Here is a 26,512-nt window from a genome sequence, read left to right as displayed (position 1 = left end):
ATTCAGCCAACCAAGTCCCGCGGCACAAAATGTGAGAAGCTACGGAGTTTCTAGAGATTCTGTGGGAAGGGTCAGCAGCAAGACTGGGTTGTTGCCCATCCTATACTTAAAGATCTCCTATGGACAGATTTTGGCTAATTCTTCTTTGAAGTTGCAAGTGTCCCCCCTCTTACTCAGAAGTCCCAAAGGTAGGGAGGAAGGGGCCTCTGGGTTCCTAGAAGAAAGGGTATGGGTGTGGGGAGTTGAGGAAGAACTGTGGATTTCCTTTCTACCTTTTGACATTTTGCCTAAAGAAGTAGGTATATGAACCAAATGTTATAGGACAAGTAATTTTCATGAATATGCAAATGAGAATCCAGACTGATGGAGATACTGCTGTCCTCACTCCTCAAGTCAGATTGAAAGAGGGTGGTGGGTGGCCAAAACATCAGGGCCACTGAGTTCAAGAAAGCAGCTTCCTGATTTGGAGTCTTGTTTATGTGTTTAATAAAGTGTAGCCCATCCATCCACCCACCCACCTACCCACCCATCTATTCATTCATCCTTCCATTTATTATGAGTGCCATGACAATAATAATTTTAAAAGTATAGAAAACATCATTGACTATGTTAATCCTATAAGGGAAGAGGAATGAAAAGTAAGAAGGCCAAATCTACACATATATATTATGTTCAAATGTGATCATCCTCTCCACACCTGTTTTGATCTTGGCAACTTGTGTCTTTTGTTGTTAGGCTGGAAGAGAATCAATTTTATTCATCTTTTCAAAGACCCAGCTTTTGCTTTGTTGATTTTTCTCTACTATTTTCCTGTTTTCAGTTTCATTGGTTTCTACTCTAATTTTTATTCTTTCTTTTCTTTTGCTTGTTTTAGGCTTAAATTGCTCCTCTTTCTCTAGGGACCTAAGGTAGAAACCTTAATGATTTGAGATTGTTATTTTTTTCTCACATATTCATCTAATGTTATGAATTTCTTCATAAGCACCATTTTTTTTTTACTGCATCCCACACATTTCAATAAGTTTTATTTTTATTTTATTTGGTTTAAAACATGTTGATATTTTTTCTTGAAACTTCCTCTTCAAACTATGGGTTATTTAGAAGTCAACTGTCAGATTTCCAAATATTTGGGGGATTTTTAAAATTTATATTTTTGCTATTGATTTTTAGTTTGTGTTTTGAAAATATACATTGTTATTTTTTTTAAGTTTAAAATATATTTTATGGTCTAGAATGTAGTCTATCTTGGCAAATGTTTCCTGTGAGCTTGAGAAGAATGTATAGTCTTTTGTTTCTTTGGTGGATTATTTTATTAATGTCAATTAGATCAGGTTGATTAATTGTGCTGTTCAAGTCATCGATATACTTTTTTGATTTTCTGCCTGCTTGATCTATCAATTACTGACGATGGAATGTTGAAATCTCCAATATAATAATGGATTTGTCTATTTCTCCTTTTAATGCTATCAGTTCATGACTCGTACTATGAAAATTTCTTGTTAAATTCATATATGTGCAAGACTGTTATGTCTTCTTGGAGAATTGACTCCTCGATAATTTTCTTTTTTCTCAAGTTTGCTCTGCCTGAAATTAATATAGCTACTCCAGTTTTCTCTAGATTAGTGTTAACATGGTATGTCTATCCCTATCTAGTACTTTTAACCTATCTTAGTCTTATATGGCAAGGGGTTTCTGGTAGAGAGCAGACAGTTAGGTCTTGCTTTTAAAAAAAATTGACAATATCTTTTGATTAATGTAGTAGACCACTTATTTTTCAAAGGATCACTGATATAGCTAGATGAATGTGGATGTGTTGGTAACTCTTTTCTATTTGTTGATTTTGTTCTTTGTTTCTTCTTTTTTGCCTTCTCCTTTTTAATTACTGTCATTCATTTCACTTATCTATATGCTATAATCATCAATGCATGCTTACTATTATAACCTTAAAAATGGGAAGTTATCTTTTTGATGTGTTAATGATAAAAACTAATATTTTTATTTTACCTTTTATTTATTCTTTCTCTGATACTCTGTCCTTTCAAATGTAGATTCAAGTTTCTCATCCTTATAATTTTCTTTCTGATTGGACCAATTCTTCTAACATTTCTTGCAGAGTAGGTCTGCTGACAATGAATTCTTGTCACCAAGTTTATTTCAGTTTTTGTTTATTTGAAAAAAACCTTATTTTCCCTTCTTATATGTGAGTAACATCACTGGATTTAGTATTCAAGGTAAGTGGGCTTTTTTCTTTCAACCATCTGCTCCAATCTACTCTCCTTGCTTGCAAGTTTCTTATGAGAAGAAACTAATTCTTATCTCTAATTCCTATCTTTGTCTTTGAAGAGTAAGGTGTTTCTCTCCCTATAGCTTCTTCCAAATTTTTCTCTCTGCCTTTGGTTTTCTATAGCTTGAAAATGATATGTTTAAGTGTGGGTTTTTTTGGTGTATTTATCCCCGCTGGTGTCCTCTAAATTTTCTGGATTTGTGGTTTGATGTCTGTCATTATTTTGGAAATTTCTTGACCATTATCACTTCAATAGTTTTTCCGTTCCAATCTCTTTCTTCTCCTTTATTCTTGGAATTATACATATGTTATGCCTTTTGCAAATGTCTCATGGTTCTTTGACATTTTGTTGTGATTTTTTCTTTTCTCTTTGCAGTTCAATTTAGGAAGTTTCTACCAACTCAATTCATCTTCAAGCTCACCGAGTCTTCCCTCAACCATGTTAAGACTACTCATGAGCCCACTGAAAGCATCCTTCATTTTCATTACAATGTTTTTAACTGATAGACTTTCCTTTGGACTCATAAAGTTTCCATCTCTATGCTTACATGATCTCTCTGTTCTCGAACATGATCTACTTTTCTCCACTAGAGCCTGTAACATTTTATTTTAAATTCCCCACCCAACAATTTAATATTTATGTCATACTGGAGTCTGGTTTTTATCATTGTTTTGTTCTTCAGACTTCTTTTTATTTTTCTTTATTGGCATGTCTCTAATTTTTTGTTAAAATGTAGACATGTTCTATCAAGTAATAGGAAGTAAGATATTTAGGCCCTTAGAGCGATAGCCTATGCTAAATTGGCAAGGAACTGGGTTATGTTTACATTTGTTATAGTTATTAAGTGCCAGAGGCCTCCAAAGTCTTCTTGTGTCATTGTTTTTGTGTCCTTTACTGTCTCTGGTTTCCCTAAGTAACTCTCTTCAGAGAGGCAGTATCTTGCAGATCTTTCATCTACAATCCACGGTTATTACTTTGGAGTCTGAGGATGTGGCAGTGGGGTACAGGGAAGATATATAGCATTCTATAATCTTCCAATTAAATCTCAATCTTTTAGGGGCTCTTTGTCTTGGGGATGTCAGTTTTCCAATAATATAGCTTCTCTAGTAGTATACCTTTATTCCTCCTGTCCCTTCCCCTTTTCCCTGGCTATAAAATTCCCAATTAATTTCTTTTAGACCCTGATTGCTGTTTGACTATGTCTCTTATCACCTCCAACCCCACAGCTGAGATAGGGATGCTAAAAGGGGATGAAATCAGATAAATTCCTTGCCCCTAGTTGGAAAAGGGCCTGGAGAATTAGGACTTTTTAATGAAAAGGGCTCTGGAATATTTCATAACTATTCTTTCCCATCCCTGACTATGAGGGATTTTTCTCAAAGAGAGAACCTCCTGAGGTTACTGAAATCCATGGAAGTATACCCCGCTTGACAATGGAACCTCTAGGAGTTTCTTTCTCTCAACATGAGTCTATACTCAGCCTGAAGAAATTCATCTAAAGTTTCACAAGTGTTCCTACTGTTTAGGAACAGAAATCCAGTGGATTCAGCTCCAGGTAAACAGATCTGGGTTGTGTCTCTCTTGATGACCCTGAGTCTACATTTCAGGGTGATGATTTGCCTGCATCTTCAACTCTCTGAAAGGTTCAAGAAAAGTTGTTAATTTCTAGTTTGCTCAACTGTTTTTGTTGTTGTTGTTGATGTTGTTTGTTTGTTTGTTTGTTTTACTATAAGGATGGGAGTGACAGTTTTCAAGCTCTTTACCTGTTGGGGATGAAGCAGGAAGTCTCTCTGATCTATTTTACTTAATTCCTTCTGTCTCTCTTCAGCATGCTTGAGTCCTGGCAGGCTGTCCCATGGCCAGCTAGGGCCTTCTCTGGGTTAGACTCCCATTGCTATAAATTTCCTCTAGTTTTCTGCTAGGCTTCAAACATTGTATAACCAGGGCTCCTTAGCTGGAACTGAGCAGGGACAGTGCTCTCTGAGACTGCGGAGGGAACACTGATGTGCACAACATATGGTAAACCCTACTGGTGTTACAAGAAGGCAGTGCCACAGGAGGCAAATCAGGAAAGCGGGGACCTTGCTGCTACAGTTAAGGATGCTCTTTGGAATCTGAAGAGCTGCACAATCCCTGTTGTCCCACATCATGGCAAAGAGAGACATGGGAATCGCTATAGGTACTGTATAACTGGTGATCTACAGACCCTGGCCTCTGAGACATGCACTTACATCATTATTCTTGTATTTTAAGGACATTATATGAAAGTGTTCTGATGGGCTTTCAAAAGGAGGAATACACATGGACTTGGGTTACACATATAACTTAAGAAGCAAACATCTTATGTTCAGCTTCCCTGGCTGCATCTGCATCCTTCTATTAAACTGAATGATAATTTAATTGTAGTTTTGTTTTTTCCTTAAGTATAAGTAGAGTCATCTCACAAAGACCTAGGTTCCTCTTTATCTGACAACATTTGAAATTACAGACCAGGGACTATTTATTTTAATTCTGATTAATAAGGATATATGTGATATTGTTTTCCTCTTAGATACTGATGCTGGAAATAAAGAAGCAACCTATTGATCCATGTGACACTTTTGGCGCCAAAGTGTCTAGAGCAGCCAGAAAAATCTAGATATGTTTGTTCGCTGATGATATATATATCACAAGATACCAAGAAGTATAAGAAAAGGATTGGATCCTCGATGGCCCCTCTGAAGGCAAATCCCTCCAAACTGGGGACAAAGAAAATTATTCCATCTTTCCAAATAATGCCCCCTGCTGTACCCTCTGTAATGAAATAAGGACTATCTATCATGGTGGCAGCTGGTTGGTAGACTAGGAGGGGTGGTGAGCAATGTGCAATGGGAAAGAGGCTGAAACAATATAACAAGCTGGGAGATTTTCCTCCTTTCATCTGGGTTTGAGATTTTTCACAGACTATTTTTTCCACAATGCTGAATGATAGCAGGTCCCTATAGTTTTCTGCAAGTTTTTGAGTCATCTGGTATCTGCCTTTTCCAGGCCCCATTGACCCCCACCCCTCCAGCAAGGTTGCTGTGGTGCCAAGTCGGGAAGGGAGAATGAACACAAACAAAAGTTTAAGAGAAGCCCCAGAATGGACAGGGATGTGTAGAGGAGGTTGGAGATGCCAGATTAGAAGAACCAGGGCAATTCCCAGGGTTGGAAGTAAATGGGAAGTGAGAGAATGGTAGAGATAGTGGGCATTAAAAAAAGTGCTGGGGGAGAGAAGGAGTAAGGGTGAGAAGTACAAAATGAATCAGGAAAGGAAAAAGGAATGTGACCCTACATAATACACACAGACACACACACACTCACACACACAGAGCTATAAAGGAGGGCTGAGACATCACAGTCGCTGACTGCACTGTGCAGATAGAGCTATTTGCAATAATTTGGAAATCATACCTTGTTTTGTTTAAGGGCACCTTTCTCTTTCATGTGAGGACAGTCCTTTCCCGTCACCACAGCTTTGATATCTGCCACCGGCACTGCAATTCATAAAAGAAAATGAAAGTAATGACACCATTGAAAGCTTCAGCATCAATAAAGAAGCAGAACTAAGCACTGAGTCTGCTTCCACGTTTGCCGTTCCCAGAAATGAGTGCAAAAAAAGAGACAAGAAGAGTGGTGAAAAAAAGAGAAGTCAGGCTGTGTCCCAGGACTAGAAACTAAAACACATTCTTATATTCTGGTAAAAATGCATCTGTGGGGAGAAAGAACTATGTCCACAAAGTCTGGTTCACTAAAACAAAGACACTAAAAAAAAAAAAATACCATTCTAGGAGTGTTAAAGTGATGGCATTAGAAGCAGCAATGGATAACAGTGATTGTAAATGCATCAACAGATGAACACTGTCATTACAGAGGGCTTCTGTGTGCCAGGAGCAGTGCCAAGTGCTTTTTCCATGTCAGTATCTCTCTCTACAGCATCTGCATTTATGTAGTTTCCAAGTTTGGGATAAAGAAGGAAAGCAGCCTTATTTCAAAAAACTTACCTGACTCTCAACAGTTCTCAACTCTCACTCCTTGATCTCTCTCTATACCATCTCATTATTTCTTGGGATAATTCCAAAAAGTAGGTAATATTATCCTTATTTTATAGACAATGAAATTAAACTGAAATAAAGGAAACCTTAATCTGATAGGGAATTCTTAAAATAATGCAGTTAGATAAAATGATGTTATCTCATGTCTTAGGAGTTGGAGGAAGATAAGAAAAGATATGAAAACATCTCTGCATTTAAAACTTTTGTTAAAAATCAACTAAGAGAAGATAGTAGGAGGCTGGTTTGAAACTTTAAGGTAAAAATACAAAGTCATCCCTCCTTCTCCAATCACTAATCCTTCAGTCCCAGGAGGATTGTGAATCTATGGGCACATTGCAGACTAGCTCGTCTTTACCAAAGGTGGGAATTTAGGATCTCTGAGTGATCCATTTTTTATGCTGCTTCAAATCAGGAGAATGTGAGATTTCACAGTTAAAGATTGTATGATTTTTTTTTCAGAAAATTGGTTGTAAAGTTGATAAATATAAAATTACAGAACATAAAGAATGTTGAAACAACTAAACAGGAAGGCTTATGTTTTCTGAATAAACTAAAATCAAATCTGTTGACAGCCCTCAAGCTCTCTCTATCATAAAAGCAGTGGGGTTGTAGAAGCCCTTCCAGGATTCTTTGTAGGCTCCTCACCTCATGGGTTCCTCCATCTTGAAGCCCTGATTTTAGACCCTTTTGGTAGACATTATTCTATCTTGAAGCCCTGATTCTAGACCCTTTTGGTAGACATTATTTGCTCACTCCTTTCTGCTTCTTTTGGCTACATGAAAGACTACATTTCCCAATAGCCTTTGTACATAGGTGGGTCATGTGACTAGCCTTGGCCAATGAAATGTAAGAGGAAGTGCTTCTTTTCTAGATTGAGCCAGTAAAAAGCCCACATTCTATTCTGTTTCCCCAGCTGCAGAAACTGAAGGAGTACAAGTCTCATTCAGAAGGTGCAACTATGGATGGCAAAGCCAACATTGGCTTGTGTTCCTAAGTGCAAGTTAGATAACATGAGAAACAAACTTTTGTTGGGCTTAAGCCACTGAGATTTTTGGATAGTTTGTTTCTACAGCAAAATGTGGCAGTGCAGTCTGTCCTGAGTATTATAATTCTTTACTTCAAGATGCCTTTTCTGTCTCCCTACCTGGACCCCTTTAAATTGGCATCTTGCTGTAGGTTGTCTGTATGGTTCCTGAACCTACCTTTGACTGTAAATTCTGACTTCAGTACTCCTCAAATCCATTTTCATAATGAAAAAAATCAGTCTTATTGCTCTTAGTAGCTGAGCTGGCTGCCTAATCAATACCCTAAAGAGGGCAGATTCAGACACTTTGGGAAGTTGATTAAAATTTCAATGGGCACAGTGAAGTGAATTTTTAATATGACTAGCACACCAATTCAATAAACCTCAAGCTTCATATGAAGTTTGGATTACAAGTACATTGTAGAAAGTCTTTTGTATAATATATTATGTGGCCAGTAAATTATAGAGAGGGTTCACAATCTACAAATAGTAAGTTACCTGTTGGCTTTGAGAACTCATTATATGGAATGGGACAAGAGGAAGATAGAAATGAGTTCATCTGTAATGGGAAGAATTCAGGGATGAAGTTACTTCCCCAGTGGGTTTTGTGGAAGTACACTACTTTATCTTTTTAAATATGTATTGCCCCTTGTTAGAGAGATAAACTGCTGTCTCACTCATAGGATTATGAAACTCACAAAAGAAAACCAAATATAAAGTAGCTTTGCATTTTGCATGGTTTTTCCTCTAGATGCACCAGAAGATTAAGCCTAGGAAGGACTGAAAATGCCATACTTGCGAGTCCTAGGGGCAGAAACAGAGGGGTCAAGAGGGGTCAGCCTTATGCTCTTGAATATTTGTTCTAAGGAGGTCATAGAGGGATTTTAATGACTTCAAAGCCAAGCCAGTATTTACATTGGAGCAAAATAAAGAGGTGAGGCCCAGAGATAAGCGAACCAGGAGGGCTACTACTGCAAGAAGTACAGCCCTACTCTTATCCTCTGAGATGGGGCCTCTTTTATTAGAATTATTCAGTTCAAGTTTGATTGAGACCATCTTGATTCAACATTCCCATTTTATATATGGGAAGACAGAGGTTTTGAGAGAAGAAATCAGTTATACAATGTCATATATCTAGTGAAAGACAGAGCTGGGCTTAGTGCTCCATGTTCCAGTGTTAAGATGTAATTTATTACTATGTTTTGAAAATGCCAGCACCCCAAATCATACTGAGCATAATTGTCACTTCTGACATGTTTAGGAAACCCTTTGCTAGTATCTGTGGAAGAAACTTTAATTTGAAACAAAAATATCACTGAAAAAAGTAAATGTGGCCACCATGATGAACAGAATTTCAGTTTTACTACTGGGAACTAAGCAAGGCAAAGCTGTCTCCAGAGAGCAGCTGATAAGTCTTGAGCACTTGCTTGAGTACATAGCTCCATAGCAGAAGCTCCTGTGGGTGGAGACTCAGAGGAGGGGCAGGATGACTTCAGGAGAGCTGACTGCAGAATCTGGTCTCTCCAACCTGAGTAGGCTGGTCAAGCAGTATAGCATGATGGGAAGAGCTGTGCTTTTGGAATCAGGAACCCAGGGTTTGAGTTCTAGATCCTTTTACTTTACTACCACTTTGGGCTTAAGTTCTCAGAGCCTCAACTTCCTCATTTGCAAGGTGACATTATAACATTATCTATCTTAGGAGTTGCTCTAAGAATTCATTCCTAACACTGGAGCCAAGATCACATATGATTTTTAATCTAGTCAGTAGAGAGTATGGGGAAATATTTGGGCCATGATGTTGGATGGCTGCATTTAGATCTTTGCTCTACTATTTACTAATCTTGTGATCTTTAACCAAGGTGCAGAAAAATAAGGATGTAAAATGAGGATGGTAATGTGTACTTCTTTAATGTAGGTCGAAGGAAATTTATGTCAAGCTCTCAGCACAGTGCCCAGCATATTATATGCACTTAACAAAGGTCATTTGCAATTATTCTCATTATCAATAATCAAAGTTCACTCTCTCTGTAGATGGAAGGACCCAAATCCTTTACTGTGCTTCTATGACCCAAATGCACCACTTTGCCTGGCTGTATCAGCACTATCCTCACCTACCATGACAGGCTTAATCTCCTTCTGGGAGGGCATCAGCCTGTGCTTTTCTGCCTGTCCCTTTGATGTGGGAGTGAGGAGTGCTGGCCTAGATTCTTTCAAAAGGAGGCTGCGAGGGGCCTGGGGCATGGCTGGGAAGCAATAGAGCCCTGTGTCTAGTGGGGACAATGACAGCTTATAAATCCCTCCCCACCCCGGGGAGGGGAGGGAAGTAGGATGAGAAGGATATAAGGAAATATGGATTGCAAGGACCGCATTTCCTGGCAAACAAAAAGCATATGAAAAGAGAGATTTCCTAAACCTTTAGGGAAGAAGACAGCCAAGGACAGGCCCTCAATCTTTCCTAGTGCTAGTTGAATTAAGAGGATTCAATTACACTATTGGATTCATCAATATCTCAATATTCAGCCCTGATTAACTCAAAGAGCGGAAGACAATTTTTTCCCTCAGTCTTAAGAGAGGGCAATTGTACATGGCAAGAGCAAAGGCACTTAACATTAATTAAAGGAATGTCTCATTTTCCTAGTGGAATAAGTTTTTCTGACTTTTAAGGGCTCCAAGAGAGGAGCTATTTTGCTCCAGGCAGAATGCAGAATTGGAAAGAAATGCAAACCAGGACACTGGTGTGTGTTTTCATAAAGCTAATTTATTCATCAGAAGGAACAGTCTTTTATTCTAAGAGTAGATCCTTCTTACCTACTATTTTGTAACCAAGGGTCCTTTGTTTTGTGAAGAAAACTGTGATTTGTAACTTTTGTTATAATTTTTTTTAGTTATATTTTATTTTTTAAATAAAATATGCATGCTTGAAGCAGTAAACTTCAGTTTCCCAGGCCAGGGAAATAGGTGGACACAGATACAATCTCACCCTCCCCCCAAACACACCCCACAAGCACACTCACTCACAACTTCTCATTATCAATCTATATTGCAATGGATGAAGTGTTTGTGGAGTGGGCTTTTTTTGTGTGCATGGGGGGCGTGGTACCAGGAATTGAACTCAGGGACACTTGACCAATGAGCTACCTCCACAGCCCTATTTTGTATTTTATTTAGAGTCAGGGTCTCACTGAGTTGCTTAGCACCTCAGTGTTGCTGGAGTTGGTTTTGAATGCATGATCCTCCTGCCTCAGTGTCCCCAGCCTCTGGGATTACAGGTGTTCACCACTGTGCCAGGCTAAGGAGTGGGCTTTGAAATTTCATATTACTGGATTTCCAAGGCAGCAGAGGAAAGAGAGGGACAAGGAACAAGCATTTTGAAGGCACTGCCAGGAGGGACTGCTGAAACCTCCCAGATCTAGCATCATTCCATGACCACCACCAAAAGCCATGAGATTTGCAGCTCAGGCTTTGCTCCTCTGCAACCGCTCTGGAAAAGTGGCTGTCCCTGCCATCGACACTCCTGGCTGCCAGACAGCCGTTTCCATTCTGGGTTCTTGGAGGCGAGGTCTTAAGTAAAGTGGAGAGGGCATCAGCTTGAGTATGAACCCAGGAGGGGGTGTCAGCTTGTGTGTTGTTCACATGCAAGAACCTTCTTAGGAGAGGGGTTGCCCATGTCCTAAGCAACTGGTCAGCTGGAACGGGTGTGCTGTACCTAGCAGCTAGCAAATCTCCAAATCACATGAGTACTCTAGGATTGAGAAGTGGATTTTATCCCTATAATTATGAGGATATATAACATGTCCTGTGAGTGGGAGAGTCGATTCACTGGACTACAGGGGAAGGAGTGAAATAAACTGATTTTCCCATCCAGATCACTTTTTCTGTGTTTCGAGCAGGTGAAGAATAGGGCTGGGGAGTCCTCCCAGAGAGCTGCTGGTTACTCTGACCTCTAAGAACCTCGGACTCTTCATCAAACCACAGTGATGAGCAATGATTCCAAATTACCATCCCTGGATGGTCCCTAGTTCACAAGTTTTCACCAGTGAGTTTTCATCAATTTAAGTGGGGGGAAATGAGGGTACTAGTATGTTTTCATAAAGCTAATTTATACAGCAGAAGGAACTGTCCATTATTCTAAGATTAGGTCCTTTTTTGTGTATGTATGATCAAGTATCCTTTCTTTTGTGACAAAAGTTGTGATATGAAACTTTAGTTAGATTTTTTTTTTCAGTTGTTGTCGAACACAATACCTTTATTTTATTTATTTATTTTTTTGTGGTAGTGAGGATCAAACCCAGCGCTTCACACATGCTAGGCAAGCATTCTGCCACTGAGCCACAACCCCAGATTTTAATTTTTAACGTTCATTTTTACAAAATTTAAAGTAGGCAATACACTAGCCATTCACTTAAAAATTGTTACTTATTGGTGAAAGCCAGGTTCAGGGACTCACTATGTGGAGTATCAGGAAATATCTAGCTCAGCAGTTCCCAAACCTGTGTGGACGTCAGAGTCACCTGGAGGGTCTGTTTAAACAGAGTTTGCCAGACCCTACCCCAGAGTTTCTGATTCAGCAGGTCTGGGGTGTAGGTCTAATAATCTGAATGGCTAAGAAGTTCCCACACCTAGAGAACCACCCTCCTGGATATTTGAACTATGATCATAGAGTCCTCATCTACAGGCAAAAGCCCAGGACCCCCCTGGGTAGGTATGCAAAGGCACAGACCACTTAGACTTTGCAGCAGATTTCAGATTTCTTGCTTCCTGCTTTAGGGTGGTAATGATGTGGGCTAGGAAGGGAATTGTCCTATGGAAGGAAAAGAACTATATTATTCCCATTTTTAAGTTGCCGGAAGACAGAGTGTTCCAGGTTATCTGCCTGAGATGTCAGCCCAGAGTCTGAAAGTGTCAGGAAGTCTCTCACTTGTGGTTTATTTTCGTCTTTGATGGCCATGAGCTGTAAGGAAAGTATTCCAAATTTGACTTCCATGGGCCCTGGGGCGACAAGAGGAAGGAGTGAAATAGGGTTGGGGTGAGGCTCAAGACTCTGGGACATGCTTATCTGAACACCACAGGGTTGGTATGACTTCTAGAGGTTATGTAAAATGTCCTAACTGCTCCCTCTTTGCTTTCTCTACCTAAGATATCCTCCAAGGCTGTGCTCCCTTTTTCTCATTTCTCTTCCAAATTAAATCATCACCCTTGTGTATTTTATTGTTTCTGTAATGCCTTGTTTAATCTGCATTTAACACTGAACTTGCACTTGGTTTGTTGTAGGGCTAAAAGAAGCCTTCCCATAACTCCCTCTTCAAAAGCATGCATATTAAAACAGGCAACATACAAAAAAGTGCAAATAAACATAAGTAATATATATCTTGTGGAATATTTAGCAAATAATAGAATTTCATTCATCATAAGTTTTCAAAGTGTTTGAATTACTTCTCTGAAGCAACTCAACCATACTTGAATCTGCCATTGGCTCTACATTTCCATTATGCGATACATTAAACCATCATGAATAAATATGGTAAAGATCAAGTATGTAAGTTATGTGAAAGTCTTCTGGGTAATTAAAAAAAGACAATTGACAAAATTAGGCTTATGTTATTTTGGATCCCTGAAATATCCATCTGGATAAATTATGTGAAAAGCAGATATCTGAGCTCTAAATTTTTATCTTTCAGGAACAATGTCTGAGCATCCCATTTACACTCTCTGTGTGGATGCACAAGATGAACCAAATTCAAAGGGTTTATTTAGACAGTTTTGTTGCACGACATATTGTGACTAAGAAAAAACAACCAACCAAAACTCAGGTGTCCTACGTGAGAGAGCCACTTACATTTGTCCTGCAAGGAATCATGGGGCACTTCTCCCTGAGGGCTTTCTTCCAAGTCTCCATAATGTAGGACCTTGTGATTTGGAGAAAGCCGACAATACCAAAACTTGTCTGTGGAGAAAAAACATAAATTAATATGATAAGTGATTCTGGTATTCAAAAATATTAGTATGATTATTTCCTAATACTCTAACCTGGAGGAACAGCTAAAAGTTATAATTCCTTTGATTTTAAATCTTGAGAAAGTATGAATTCTAGTGCCCCAGGCAGTAAGCCTCCTTCTGATTTTGATATTTAGGTATCACCTATCCTGCTTGGTCCTATTTGGTAACTATTGCAAAGTTACCAAATCCTGGTGGTTTCCAGAGGGTATTTAACCAGTATCTGTAACCACCCAGGGGACCATTCCTTAGGTCTGGTAAAAGTGGCAAGAGAGCTAAGTGCAGAGACATGATCTGTAATCCCAGGACTTGTCATGCCAGCTACTTGGGGGCTGAGGAATGAGGATCACAAGTTCAAGGCCAGCCTGGGAAATTTAATAAGACCTGGTCTCAACAATTAAAAAGGGGGGGGGGGGCTTGGGTATAGCTTACTTGCAAAGCATTGTCACTGAGAGATAATGGGTTCAGTTCCTAGCCAATACTACCACTATCACCAGCAGTATCACAGCTACAAATTGGGTGGAAGATGAAGGAGAAATAACTTTCTTAAAACTTTTTGACTTCCACTTTCCTCTCTGAGGGGTTCAGACTGCTGAGATAGTTGTCTACGAGGCCACGTCTTGGTTGACATAACAAACCCCCACACATAATGACCATTGAATGAATTGCTAGGGACTAGTGATACACAGAGGCCCTAGGAATCATGAGAGGCTCACTTGAATGATTGAGGAATTTAGCAAAAGAATAAAGACACAATTATCTCCTTCCTAATATCTTAAAGTTTAGTTTTCTGAATAGGCATGACCCAGGCCTTAGGATTATTCTTACAAATAATTTCCTTGATTTTACCCCGTCATCCCCCAAAGATAATAAGAAATACTGAATAAGCCTGTGAGGCAGGGAGAGGGAAGTAAGAGCCCTTTATATAGATCTACAGACGTACAGATAAGGAACTTGAACTTCAATGTTCCTGAAGCTAGATAGGCTCTGCTCCAGCCACCTCCTCCAGGAAGTTTCCCTTGACCATTTCAGCAGAAGGGCCTCTCGTCCTCTGAGCTGCTCCAGCATGTTCTTTGTACCATGAACACAGATTAGACTGGCATTACCGGTTCTCACATGTCAACCACCTTAGTACCCCCCTGTATCTGCCTCCTCCCTAGGTAAGCAACTTGCCCTAGTGGGTGTACTGTGAACAATGACAGAAGGGGAAAGAGGGCTCCTGGATCCTCATTGGCCCTGACCGTGTGTAGAAGTCAGGGTCTCTCTGCTGACAGCCACTGTCCTCTCATAATTGCAATGTTCCAATGCTTGGGTGCAGTCCCTAGCATATAAACACTTCGTAGTAGGTGTTGGCTAAATTTATCAATGAGGACCCAAGGGCACTGGGTTATAGCACCTCAGGGCACACGGCATCCGTTATCTACAAGCCCTTTGTAGCTTTATGCAGCTGGATAATGCTATGGTTTCGGTCAAGTCATCTCATTACTGTGCTTGCAATCCCAAATTGTTTTGAAACCACTCTGACAAGAAAGCTCTCCACTACATTTTAAGAAAAGTGGTTTTCTCTCTAAAATTGCTTTCACTGCAAAATCATGTTTTAATAGTATTTCCTCTAATAGTCAAACACATTTTAAGAATGGAAGTAAAAGTCACAACGAACAAGGAAAATACCCCAACTTGAGCCACAAAATCTGAGTGCCTCTGTGATTCCTATCTTCCTTTTAGTGTGCCAATGAGGCTTGAGATTTCCTGAGTGTAGTCAGAATATGGCAACCCATATTTACAGGAATCTGACCTCCGGTGGAAAAGTTTGAGAGGGTGGAGAAGGTCATTTAATGGCTAGGAAAACATCTTCAATTGCTCAATTTTCAACATTATATATACACAAAGCTCAGGGTTGTTTTTCTGGGAGAGCACTTCAAAGGGACAGAAGTTATTCCCTGAGTATCTCACAGCCATTTTAATTAGGCAAATGTGCAATTACTGGTTTTCCATGAGGAGCACGCATTTGAGAATTTGATTTGAAATTCACAATAGGAATTGTGAATTCCAAAGGAGGATGTTCTCTTTTCTGAGCATCCAGTGTGCTCTTGGGAACCTGGCATGACAGGTTTTGGTGGCTGTCTCCCCACAAGGACCTTTCATCTGGTCTCCATGCCCCATGATGACCACAATTGGCTGTATAAGGCTTTTCCTCCTCAGCTACCTCTGAGGTAGGATTTTGGGCTAAGTGAGTGACAGAAAACTAGGAAGGAAGTCAGTGAGACTTGACACTTGGAGAAGGCAATCTTATACTGAATAATGTCTTAGCCTGTTCTTTTAGGAATCCTCTCTTCAAACTGGGATAACTCAAGGGGTGAGGGGTGGTACTAGAAGACAAGGAGTCAATAGGGCACAACAATCAAAGATCATTTATATCACAATATTTTGAGGGGAGGAGTAAAGAAATTTAACTGATACATACAATTTAATGCAAACATATGAGTAAATTGTACAACACACCCATCTGTAAGATATATTCACTTGTGAGACTTTGAAACACTTTGCTGCTTATATTTTCAGGAGAAATTTATTCATCCACTAAATAATTATAGTGTCGCTGCAATGCAGACAGCATTCTACTGGGTGTAGCAAGAAATCATTAGAACAAATGGCAGACATGAGAGAGAAAATAGAAAAGCTCAAGGAAAAGGAGTCCCCTCTGTTTTTCATGTTGGCTAAGAGAAAGATGGCAGAAATGCTTGTTTCCCAGGTCTAGGAAGTAGGGACAAAGACAAATCAGGAATTTGGGATATACTATAGGGAAAATAGGAAAGGGAGGACCTCCCAGGCAATACCTTTTTGTGTTCATAAACTATCAGGGAACAGTGACTCTTTAATCAGGGTTCTAGCAGGCAAACAACCATCTTCCTTGCAAATCTACCATAGAGGCTTATTTAAAAGAAACACTAAAGTCCACCTGGAACTCTGCCATAACTATCTGGTATGTCCCTGACAGAATGTCCTTTCAGGAGATTAAAGTCTCTTGATTTATACTATGCCACTCTTCGCTGGTTTTCTTCCTACCTCTGGCTAATCCTGCTCTCATACAAGTTTCTCTTTCTCTGTCATTTACCAAAATGATAGAGTAAAGAGATCTGTGCATCACCAACATCAGTGATGTGTTTAGCTCTTCTTCATCAAATAGGAAGTCTTGGATGGATGACAGAACATTGGAAGAAGGGGGCTGTAAGGCTGACAAGCTTGCCTTGACCAGTAATCCAAACAGGAGTGCTCAGCCAGCACGGTCCTCAGGTTGAAGGCTGGAGTTTTGGAAGACTTAGAATCATCATCGCCATGCATTTCTATCTCAAAGGTGGGGCTGCAGGAGAGTCCAACTGCCAGCAACTACCAGCACAGCACACTGACATGTTGGTGGAGACAATTTTGGTGTCAGCTACCAGCAGCAGCTTGATTTGCAGATTCTTTTATGGTAAGAAAAATGTGCCTTTTCCTTTCAAAACCCAGCAGGATGTTACTAGTTCCTCAATCCCTCTGGGCAAAGAAAAGAGTGGATTTCGTCACTAAAGGCAATCAGCAGGAAATGATGAGAACATTATCAAAGATTGTTTACTAGCATTTAAGGAGAAAATAAGCATTAATATGGAGGTCTTCTAGTCAATTACGAATGAGAATATGTTAATAGCCATCTCTCCATTCCTAAACTCAAAAATATGGAGACAATTTTGTACTTCAATCTTTTCCTCCCCCCATCCCCGTGGTGTGCGTGTGTGTGTGTGTGTGTGTGTGTGTGTGTGTGTGTGTGTGTGAGAGAGAGAGAGAGAGAGAGAGAGAGAGAGAGAGAGAGAGAGAGAGATTGTGTTTAAAGGATTAAAAGGAAAAGTTGGTTTCATAGCTCATAAACCTGGTAAGAAGGACTGTTAAAGCTACCCCCAAAGTCACATAGATTATTATGGAGCTAATTACCACCGACAACTAGATTCCTTGCAGTGTTGTCCAACAGAACTTTCTGCAGTGATGGAAATGTTCTATATCTGCTTTATTCCATAGTAAGGAAACAAATTTTAAAATTTCTTTCACTTTAATTAACTTAGCTACAGGTAGCTGGTCATCAGGTCTTCAGGGGAGACTTGGCAAGCTACATAATTGTGTCCATTGGAAAGTGTGACATGCTGGCCTTTCTGTGAGGCAGAAAGCACAGCAAGAATCAAGTCCTAATCAATTCTGGTAGGGAATCAGGGGACATCCTCATTTTGGGCACAGAGCCCACAGTTGGGAGCTGGCTACTGACCCACAAGGCCTCAGAATCCTGCGTTCAGGAAGCAGAGTTTATACAAACTACATTCTTAGAGCACTTCCACTAGGATTTCCTATTTGTCCTAGGTCGACCTAAAATATGTCAAGTTTCCCTGTGTTCAGGAGAAGGACTGCTTCCTGCCTGAGATGGAAACATTCCAAGTCACAAAACAAGAAGGACCCAGCAATGCCTTCAAAGGAAAATGTCACCTTCTAGGTGATGAGATGCACAACTTCTCTATTGGTCCAAGAAAAGGAAAAAAAAAAAAAACAGCTAAAGATAGAGAAGAAGGTCAGCATACCTTTCAAATCTTTCTCACTTCACTGAATGTTCAAAACCAGGGAATTCAGAATTCTGTCTCCCTAGAGACATCTGTCTCTTCTCACAGCTGGTGAATCCAGAGGCCCTAACTAAATATTTGCAAAGAGGACTTGAGATGCCTTGAAATCATAATGGCCCCTAAACTTATTACCTGGGAGCCTTGGCCAAATTATAAAAAAAGTCCTGCTCTTCATTTGTTATGTAATGGTCATAAATGCATGAATGAAACACATGTAAAGTACATACAAAGTCTAACTACATGAGTAAAACTCGTAAAGTATCCATCAAGTGTCTTCCATCGGGTTGGCTGGCTGGCCACAATAAATCATCAAGTCTTTCTGCTTTTCCATTCCATGGTGGCCTCTCTCATCCACACTACAGGGCCCTCCACATTTAGGGAACAGAGATCATTCATTATTCTGATTTATTGAAAAGTGTCCCTTTCCTGAAAATGAACTAGCTTTTACTTGAAAAATATGCATTTATTTATATCTGCCTTTTTGTTAAAATGAGTTACAGTTATGTTTAATAAAATATTTAAAGGAAATTTCCATCAAATATAGAGGAAGAAATAGCCTGATGCCCCGAGGGTTTATATGGTGCTATGCATGAACATCCTGTTTCCTTCCAGGCTTTCTGACTAGGCCACAGGAGTCAGGGAAGGCTGTGGGCACAAGTGGGGAGGCACGCCTGTTCTGTAAGGGTGGAATAGGGCAACTTTTGTCCAGTGTTGAATTCCAAGGTCATTTTGTCATGTTAGCACACAGAGAAGTCATGCTGCTCACTGAAATGGACAGTGTCCTCGATAAGAAGTAAACTTTCATGTTATCATTTCTTTTTTTTTTAATTTTTTTTAAATTTTTTTATTGGTTGTTCACAACATTACAAAGCTCTTGACATATCATATTTCATACATTAGATTGAAGTGGGTTATGAACTCCCAATTTTTACCCCAAATGCAGATTGCAGAATCATGTCGGTTACACATCCATATTTTTACATAGTGCCATATTAGTGACTGTTGTATTCTGCTACCTTTCCTATCCTCAACTATCCCCCCTCCCCTTCCCTCCCATCTTCTCTCTCTACCCCACCTACTGTAATTCATTTCTCTCCTTGTTTATTTTCCCATTCCCCTCACAACCTCTCATATGTAATTTTGTATAGCAATGAGGGTCTCCCTTCATTTCCATGCAATTTCCCTTTTCTCTCCCTTTCCCTCCCACCTCATGACTCTGTTTAATGTTAATCTTTTCTTCCTGCTCTTCCTCCCTGCTCTGTTCATAGTTGCTCTCATTATATCAAAGAAGACATTTGGTATTTGTTTTTTAGGGATTGGCTAGCTTCACTAAGCATAATCTGCTCTAGTGCCATCCATTTACCTGCACTCTTTAGCCCTGGAGTCTTATTAACATCATTTCAATGCAAGGGATTCTGGAAGACCTTAATTTCCAAAATATAGAAAGCAGAAGGCAGATCTTGAGACTACAGATTCTCAGGAAGCAAATAATGGCCTTAACACAGACAACTCCTCGTATTTCTTTCTTTCTTTCTTTCTTTCTTTTTTCTCTCCTCTATGGGAGTCCAGGTAACACAGAAGGTAAAGCCTTAGATTCCATGGTGAGGACAGAGCAGGGAGAAGTAGGTATGTGACATCCAAAACCACTCTACCTCCTGTATTTAAAAGTCTATATTCTGAATTACTACAAGTTAAAAGCAAGAATACACATCATTAATGAATGTTTGATTGATGGGCGAATTACCATACTAAGTGGGACACATGTATGATTTTATTTAACCCCTGAAACTATTTGATGTTAACCAGCAGCATCCTTGCTTGAGAGGAGAGGAAACAGAATTACAGAGATGAGAAGCTAGAGCAAGGCCATCCAGCTCTTGAGTGAGGAGGCAGGGACTTGAACCTAGCTTCATTTGGGTTACTGCCTCCCAGTTCTAATGTGCCTAGTATTCCCAGAAACCCAGATTTGTCTTGTTTGAATAAGACTATCCATGTAGCAGAGCTGTGAATGAGATGAGGAAAATAATGGGCAAGAATCAGTCAGGGTGCCTTCCAAACAAATGTGGCATAGGGAAAGACACTTTGATCCTCCCCTTTCTAGCTCTGTGGGACTGGAAGTGCCTTCCTACTTTCCTCCATAAATTTAATTACTTAAATCCACTCATCTGTGTCCTCCTCACTGTTGGACAAGCTTAAAGGGAGTGTGGCCCTGGTTCCTGCACAGGGAGCACCTGTTCTGTAACCTGGTAGAGAGGTGTGAGATCCCCGTGGAAGCAAATCTCTCTTAAAGGGATTAAAGTTGATTTTACGTCACATTCTCATTAATCTGTGTAAATCTAAACAGAATGTTTTGATGGGTGATAGGAAACCAATTTCAGCACAGTCTATTTTGAATCCCTATTTTTTAAGCACAGAAGCAGTCATCCATTTTCAAATCCACTTACCAAGCATCAAAATGCCTTCCTTTCTGCACATGGAAGGATGATCTTGTATTAAACACAGATGGTCATGCTCCCTAGGGAGCTCAGCTAATAAATTCATCATCTAGATGCTAATTTTTTTTTTGTTCATAAGGTAGCTCATTTCAAGAAAGTTGAAAAAAATCAAGACAAGGGATGAACACTTTATTTAAAGAAAAAAGAATCTGTAGTTATTTCATCTAGAAATAGTATTATTCTGGTAAGTCTCACAGCAAAGCAGAATGGAAAGTTAAAAATTAGGATTTTACCTGGGCATCAGAGGAGGCAATTGGTGGTATTGTTCTATTTGCCATCTTGCATCCCTAGACTCCTGTGCTCTTTGCCCAGTGTCAAATAAATAAAAACTTTCTAAGTCACCTTGATGGGGGGGCCCTGTAATCCTAAATATCACTTTTTCCCGAAGGCAATGAAATCAGGGCACATAATGGACCATGTGACTTACTTGAGTTCTCTGAGTCTCTAGTGCTGTCCTCCAATTTATAGATGGGAATTTGTGGCCCTGAGAGATGACATCCTGTTTGAAGATGCCGAGGTGGTTAAGAGCCAAGAGGCTTAGAACCAAATCTATTCACTCTCAGCTCACTTCTTTAACCCTACGTAATCTTCCAGAATAATAGTGGCTGTCTTTTGTGTTGTTTTTGAAAAGCTACATTCAGGAGTGCCTTCTTCCTTGCAATAACCTTAGGAGATGGGTATTGTTATCTGAGAGGGAAGCTGCCTAAGATCACATGGCTGAAGAGGGGTGCGGGCAAGCTGAATCACCTCGTTCCTATGTTCTTTGGCCACCGTGCTACTCTGTCTTCCTGGAACACCAGTTATTCTGACACGATGCCCAATGAAAAACTGCAGTAAGTAAGGAGGCCATGAACTCATCCTTCGGTGGATGAATGGGAGAGGTGCGTCCTCTTCCACTGCTTTTCTAATGTGAGCTTTTCTTGTCCCAGCTATAACTCAGTCTTTTGTTATTTTTCCCCTTTTCCTCTCCTGAGGCCCAGTGTAAAGCTCACTGTGAATCTTACAATTTCCTTCCTCCAGGAAGCTCTGCCTTTGGAAGTTCCTCAAAGTCATTTTTAATGGCAGCACTGAAATATTTCAAAGTTTCTTAATACTCAGTATTGAGAAGTTATACAGAATGGCCAGAGGGGTGGGTTTAACACAGACACAAAATGTTGATGGTCATCCATTAGGTTTCTAAAACATCTGCCAGAGTTTCTCCTGGGCTGTAACTAATGATTTCCTTAGTACAGCTGTTAATACCTTCACTTATTCCTGACTCTTCCTCCATCTCTTTATCTCTCTCCAAACCTTACTTTTCAGTTTCATTTTCTGGTGGTTTGTTTCTAGGGCAATATGATAGGGACATTTTGACTATACAATCAGCAGCAGATCAAGAGAGCAAGAAACTGTTCAAGGTGAATAAATAGCTGGAAATGCTTCCCAGCTATTGGATCTTGTCTACTGGCACCATTTTGACTGGACATTTTCAGGTCAAAGATTGTAAAGACAATTTATAAATCTGTCTTGAAAAAATTGTAAAAATAGATTCTACCTCACTCAATTCATTGTTACTCATATCCCCAAATAAAATACCTCTGACCTGGGAGAGAATCCGTGTTGGATATTTAAGAATAAGGGTCATCTATGCTGAAAGCTCTCAGATCCAATCCAATGATGGGTGGTGTGCCAATAGCACAAAGAGGCAGGTAAGGAAGGACCATGGAGCTATGGAAGATGAACCCTGCTCTTCTGTGGCTTTGGGTAAGTTACTTCACCCCTCAGTGGTAAGTTTTCTTATCTGTAAATGAAGCATCATCACAATAGCTACTATATAGGGTAATTGTGCATTAATACAGTCATGCTTTGCTTGATAACGGGATATATTCTGAGAAATGTGTTGTTAGGTGGTTTCATCACTGTGTGAACATCATAAAGTATGCTTACACAAACTAAGATGGCTACAATGTTGCTAGCTGATAAAACCTTATGGGACCACCACTATGTATAAGGGTCATTGTTGGCTGAAATCTTATGAGGCACACAGCTGAAAAAATAACGTTTTGAGAAAAGTCTTGCATATGGTAAGCAAAGAGTACACATTAGTTATTATTGACACCAACAACTTTGTATTATTAAATGACAAAGAATGGCTTTTAAGTTCTAAGGGCCTTTTGACAATTCTGGACTTGGTTTTCCCCAGGTGAGCATGGAAACAAGGACTTCCCTGGACTGCTATTCCTGTCCTGAGAACAGTGCTGCTAGACCAGTATCATGCTCTTGTAATACCCCAGGAGCAGTCCACTGTTGACCTAGCTCAAGTGTGGAGTGTCCCCAAACAATACCTTGCCTCCGCCGGGCATTGAGTTTCCTAAAGCAGGTCCCTTCCACCAGACGGTTCAGGCGTTGTTGTTTGATCAGCTCTAAGATTTCTGGCTGGATCTTCTCCTTTAGTTCCCTGTTGGAGGATAAACACATATTCCACCATGCACCTTGAAAAACAGGGATGGGTCAATAGGGATCATAGAAAGATGGGCAGGGGAGTGTGAGCCTCACCTTTTCATGAACCCATCCTAGAACCTGCCAAGTTCGTGCTTTAGAGAATCATTTATTACGCGTCAGTGGCCAGGGTTATCTGTCACCGTAACTCTACGGAGTCTCTGACATTTGCAGTCTATCCACAAAAGCACCAGTGGCTTTAGTGGTGTTTTTCCAGAACAAAGTATCCTGTGAAATGTCTTATTGTACAAAGGCATAGATATAACTAATGCAAAAGTCCAGAGAGTAAAATCCCTGGCCATACTTTTTTTTTCCCCTTGCAGCAAGTAAACACCTAGATTATATTTGTGATCTGACCAAACAGGATTATTGAGAAATTATGTGATTGCTATTCCACAGCAAATGTAGCTTGGGCAAAACATAGGATCACTTTTTGCTTTCTATTCCATCTCATAAGTGGGAACCACAATAGTGTCCTAGATTCTAGTCCATAGAGATTGAGATAATTATGGGATAAATTGAACATTATTTGCATCTTGTTTCAGGCTAATAGGATGTAATTTAGTTTCAGATGCACTATGCTACAAAGATAGTATGATAGACTGCTGTGGTCTTCCTAGTTTTAAAAAATATTTTTTTTCATTTTTTTGTTGGTTCATATTAGTTATACATAGCATTAGGATTAATTTTGACATAATTATATATTCATGGAATATAATTGGCTTCAATTCAGACCCCAGTACTAGCCCTTCTCCTTCCCCCTCCCTCTACCTGATCCTTTTCCTGCACTCCACTGATCTAAAAGACATCTTTATAGAAATTCTATGTAGCACCCTGGTATTCCAGTCTAATAAAACCAAAGATGATCTAGCTGAAGCTGGACTGGGAGATTCAGAGCCCAGCCCCCAGAGCCATGTTGAAAGTACTGGCTAGAGCACAGATTCAAAAGCCAGAAGACTAGACTTACAGTCTAGGCTGTGCACATGATTGGGTTTTTGTGTAGCTCATCTAAGTCTTAGTTTTCTTATCTGTAAAATGGGGATAAGAATCTCTCCTGGAATCAGACATAACATTCCTATGTTCATATATGAATATATGACCAGTGAAACTTCACATCATGTATGACTGCGAGAATGGGATCCTAATTAGAATACCCATGTATGTGTCATATGTCAAAATACAGTCTACTGTCATGTGTATCTACAAAGAACCAATTAAAAATTTAAAAACTTTAAATTTTTTAAAATAAAAGCAGATAAGGAAGAAAAAAGTTTGATCATCATGTTTACTAACATTCTCAGCTATTTTAATTTTTTGTCTTCAAGTATTTATTTCATATGCTTACACTTAAATTTTGAATTTTGTTATCAATATTTTACTTGCAACATATTTGTAGTACGTCTACAAAACTGGGTGGGAAAGCAAGGCATCACTGAATTTGCTTTGGTGACCATCTCTCCTTTCCTCAGCCCAAACACTCCAAATGCCTATATTCCTCTGTAGTCGAGACCCACATACTCATCAGTTTCGGCTTTGACTTTGCACGTGCCCTGACACTGGATAGCACACAACCTGTTCACCGGATGCCCTGCCCAGGTGGGGAAGGTGCTGACGCTCTGCAAGCACCTGCTCTGAATCTAACATGTCGTGCAAATAACTGACACACCCTAAATAAAACAACTTTTGAGGACAGGTATTAATATCATCATTCCCATATAACCAATGGGGAAACAGGTCATGGAGTTTAAGTGTAGGATAGGGTACAGACTCAGGTCTGCCTCTTGCAAGCTTCTCTATTTAAACATGAGCAAAAAGAAAAAAGATGTACATAAAAGGATTCAGCCATCTAACAGGGTATTCTAGTACTGCACTGATACATATTTGGGAGCTGATTAAATGGCTTCAAACCTCTTATCATTTGATAATGTTCAAAGTGAATACTTATAAAGCATAATATGAAAATTCTGCCTTAGTAATAATACAGCGTGGAACATTTGTAAAGGCTTCTCTGCACAGGTCTCTTAGGGTCTCATCTCGGGCTTTCAGATCACTATAAAACTATTTATCATCAGCGTTCAGCTTTTGTAAAATGGACTCAGTAAACTGAAGCTTTGATGAACCCTGAACTGAATGAAGAAGAAGGTGAGGAATTGCTTAAACAGTCACACACAGCAATAAATCACCACTACCGACTTCTAAGTCCTGGCGACTGGGGAGAGAGGATGAGATGGGACCTGTGGATGAAACCACAAGAGAATGGGTTTTCAAATTTCAGCAACTCTTAGGTTATAGATGTGTCTTTAAGTAGTAGTTTCACTGAGCTATAGTTGAGTTATTAAAAAGGAAAGAAAGGTGCAGAGACTAAGGGAGGGAATTCTGAGTAATTTTAACTGATGGTTAATACTCAAATATTCTTGTCACAGCATACTTCAGAACCATCTTCGGGGAACACACTATCAGAAGTGAAAATGTTGCTATAAGAGTTTCCAGGAGGGGAGGGAAGAAAACGGAAGAGGCAAGGGATTAGCAAGGATGGTGGAATGTGATGGACATCATTATCCAAAGTACATGTGCGAACACACAAATTGGGTATCAACCTACTTTATATACAGAGATATGAAAAATTGTGCTTTATATGTGTAATAAGAATTGTAATGCATTCCTCTGTCTTGTATTTAAAAAAATAAAATCAATTTTAAAAAAAGAGTTACCAAGTATTTTTAATTTTTGTCTTTAATTCCAAAGTCTCCAAAACCTGATTGGGTAATGAGGGAAAATGAGCCAACGTTTCTTTCTAACTGATTTCTTCTTCTTTTCTTATGAATGGACTTGGAGCTATAAGATTCACACATATTAAGAAACTTTATTAATTCCCACAATATGCTTCTGTGGCTGAGATCTGACCTTCTGGGTGACTTAGGTAGTAATAATGTAACTGGGTTTTGAAATTTTTAGCTTGGGGTCAGTGAGGGTAGGGTCGTGGGTTCAGTGACTTTGCTTTGATAGATATTCCTTTAATTCCATCCAAAGGATTTGCAAATTAGGAAAAAAAAAGGAGGAGGGAGGGTAAAAGAATGTGTGAAGAGGAATTCAAACTAGCACCATTTCTGGAAAACAATTACATGTCCATCCCCGAAGAGGCCACTACATTACAAAGAAGACAGATAGCATGATTAGACAGGTGAATTCCTTCCTCAACCTGGAGTCTGTCCACTGAGCTACTACCCACTGTTCATCTAAAACATGGGTTGGTAAACTTTTTCTGTAAAAGGTCAGACTTTAAATTCTTTAGGCTTTGTGGGCCATATGGTTAACTTTCAAAAATAGATGTGGGCACATTTGGCCAAAGAGACATAGTTTGTGGGTCCCTGATCTAGAATCACTTTGTATAGACTCTGGGCTGATTGACAGTGTCAGTTTCAGAGAAATTGATCTGTTTTTGTCTTGATACTATAAGGACTCAGGATTTAGTCTTTGAACATCTTTTGTTCTTTCTATAACCGACACATGGCTTCAAATACCAACT

General features: G+C 39.6%; 1 protein-coding gene across 5 annotated transcripts in view; it reads right to left on the bottom strand.

Moving 5' to 3' along the window:
• Elmo1 (engulfment and cell motility 1) overlaps nucleotides 1-26,512 on the bottom strand; it is a 557,509-nt gene that overhangs the window by 13,336 nt on the left and 517,661 nt on the right. For all 5 annotated transcript variants that reach the window (XM_021722279.3, XM_078039850.1, XM_005319199.5 and 2 more), the window contains 3 exons: nucleotides 22,833-22,945; nucleotides 13,219-13,326; nucleotides 5,718-5,800 (listed from right to left, as the gene is read on the bottom strand). In XM_021722279.3, the coding sequence (XP_021577954.1) occupies nucleotides 5,718-5,800; nucleotides 13,219-13,326; nucleotides 22,833-22,945 (304 nt within the window). The remainder of the gene's footprint in view (nucleotides 1-5,717; nucleotides 5,801-13,218; nucleotides 13,327-22,832; nucleotides 22,946-26,512) is intronic.

The sequence above is a fragment of the Ictidomys tridecemlineatus genome, chromosome 2 (genome assembly GCF_052094955.1).
Source record: "Ictidomys tridecemlineatus isolate mIctTri1 chromosome 2, mIctTri1.hap1, whole genome shotgun sequence".
Classification (NCBI taxonomy): Eukaryota; Metazoa; Chordata; class Mammalia; order Rodentia; family Sciuridae; genus Ictidomys; species Ictidomys tridecemlineatus.
This window is presented reverse-complemented; position numbering and strand designations above follow the sequence as displayed.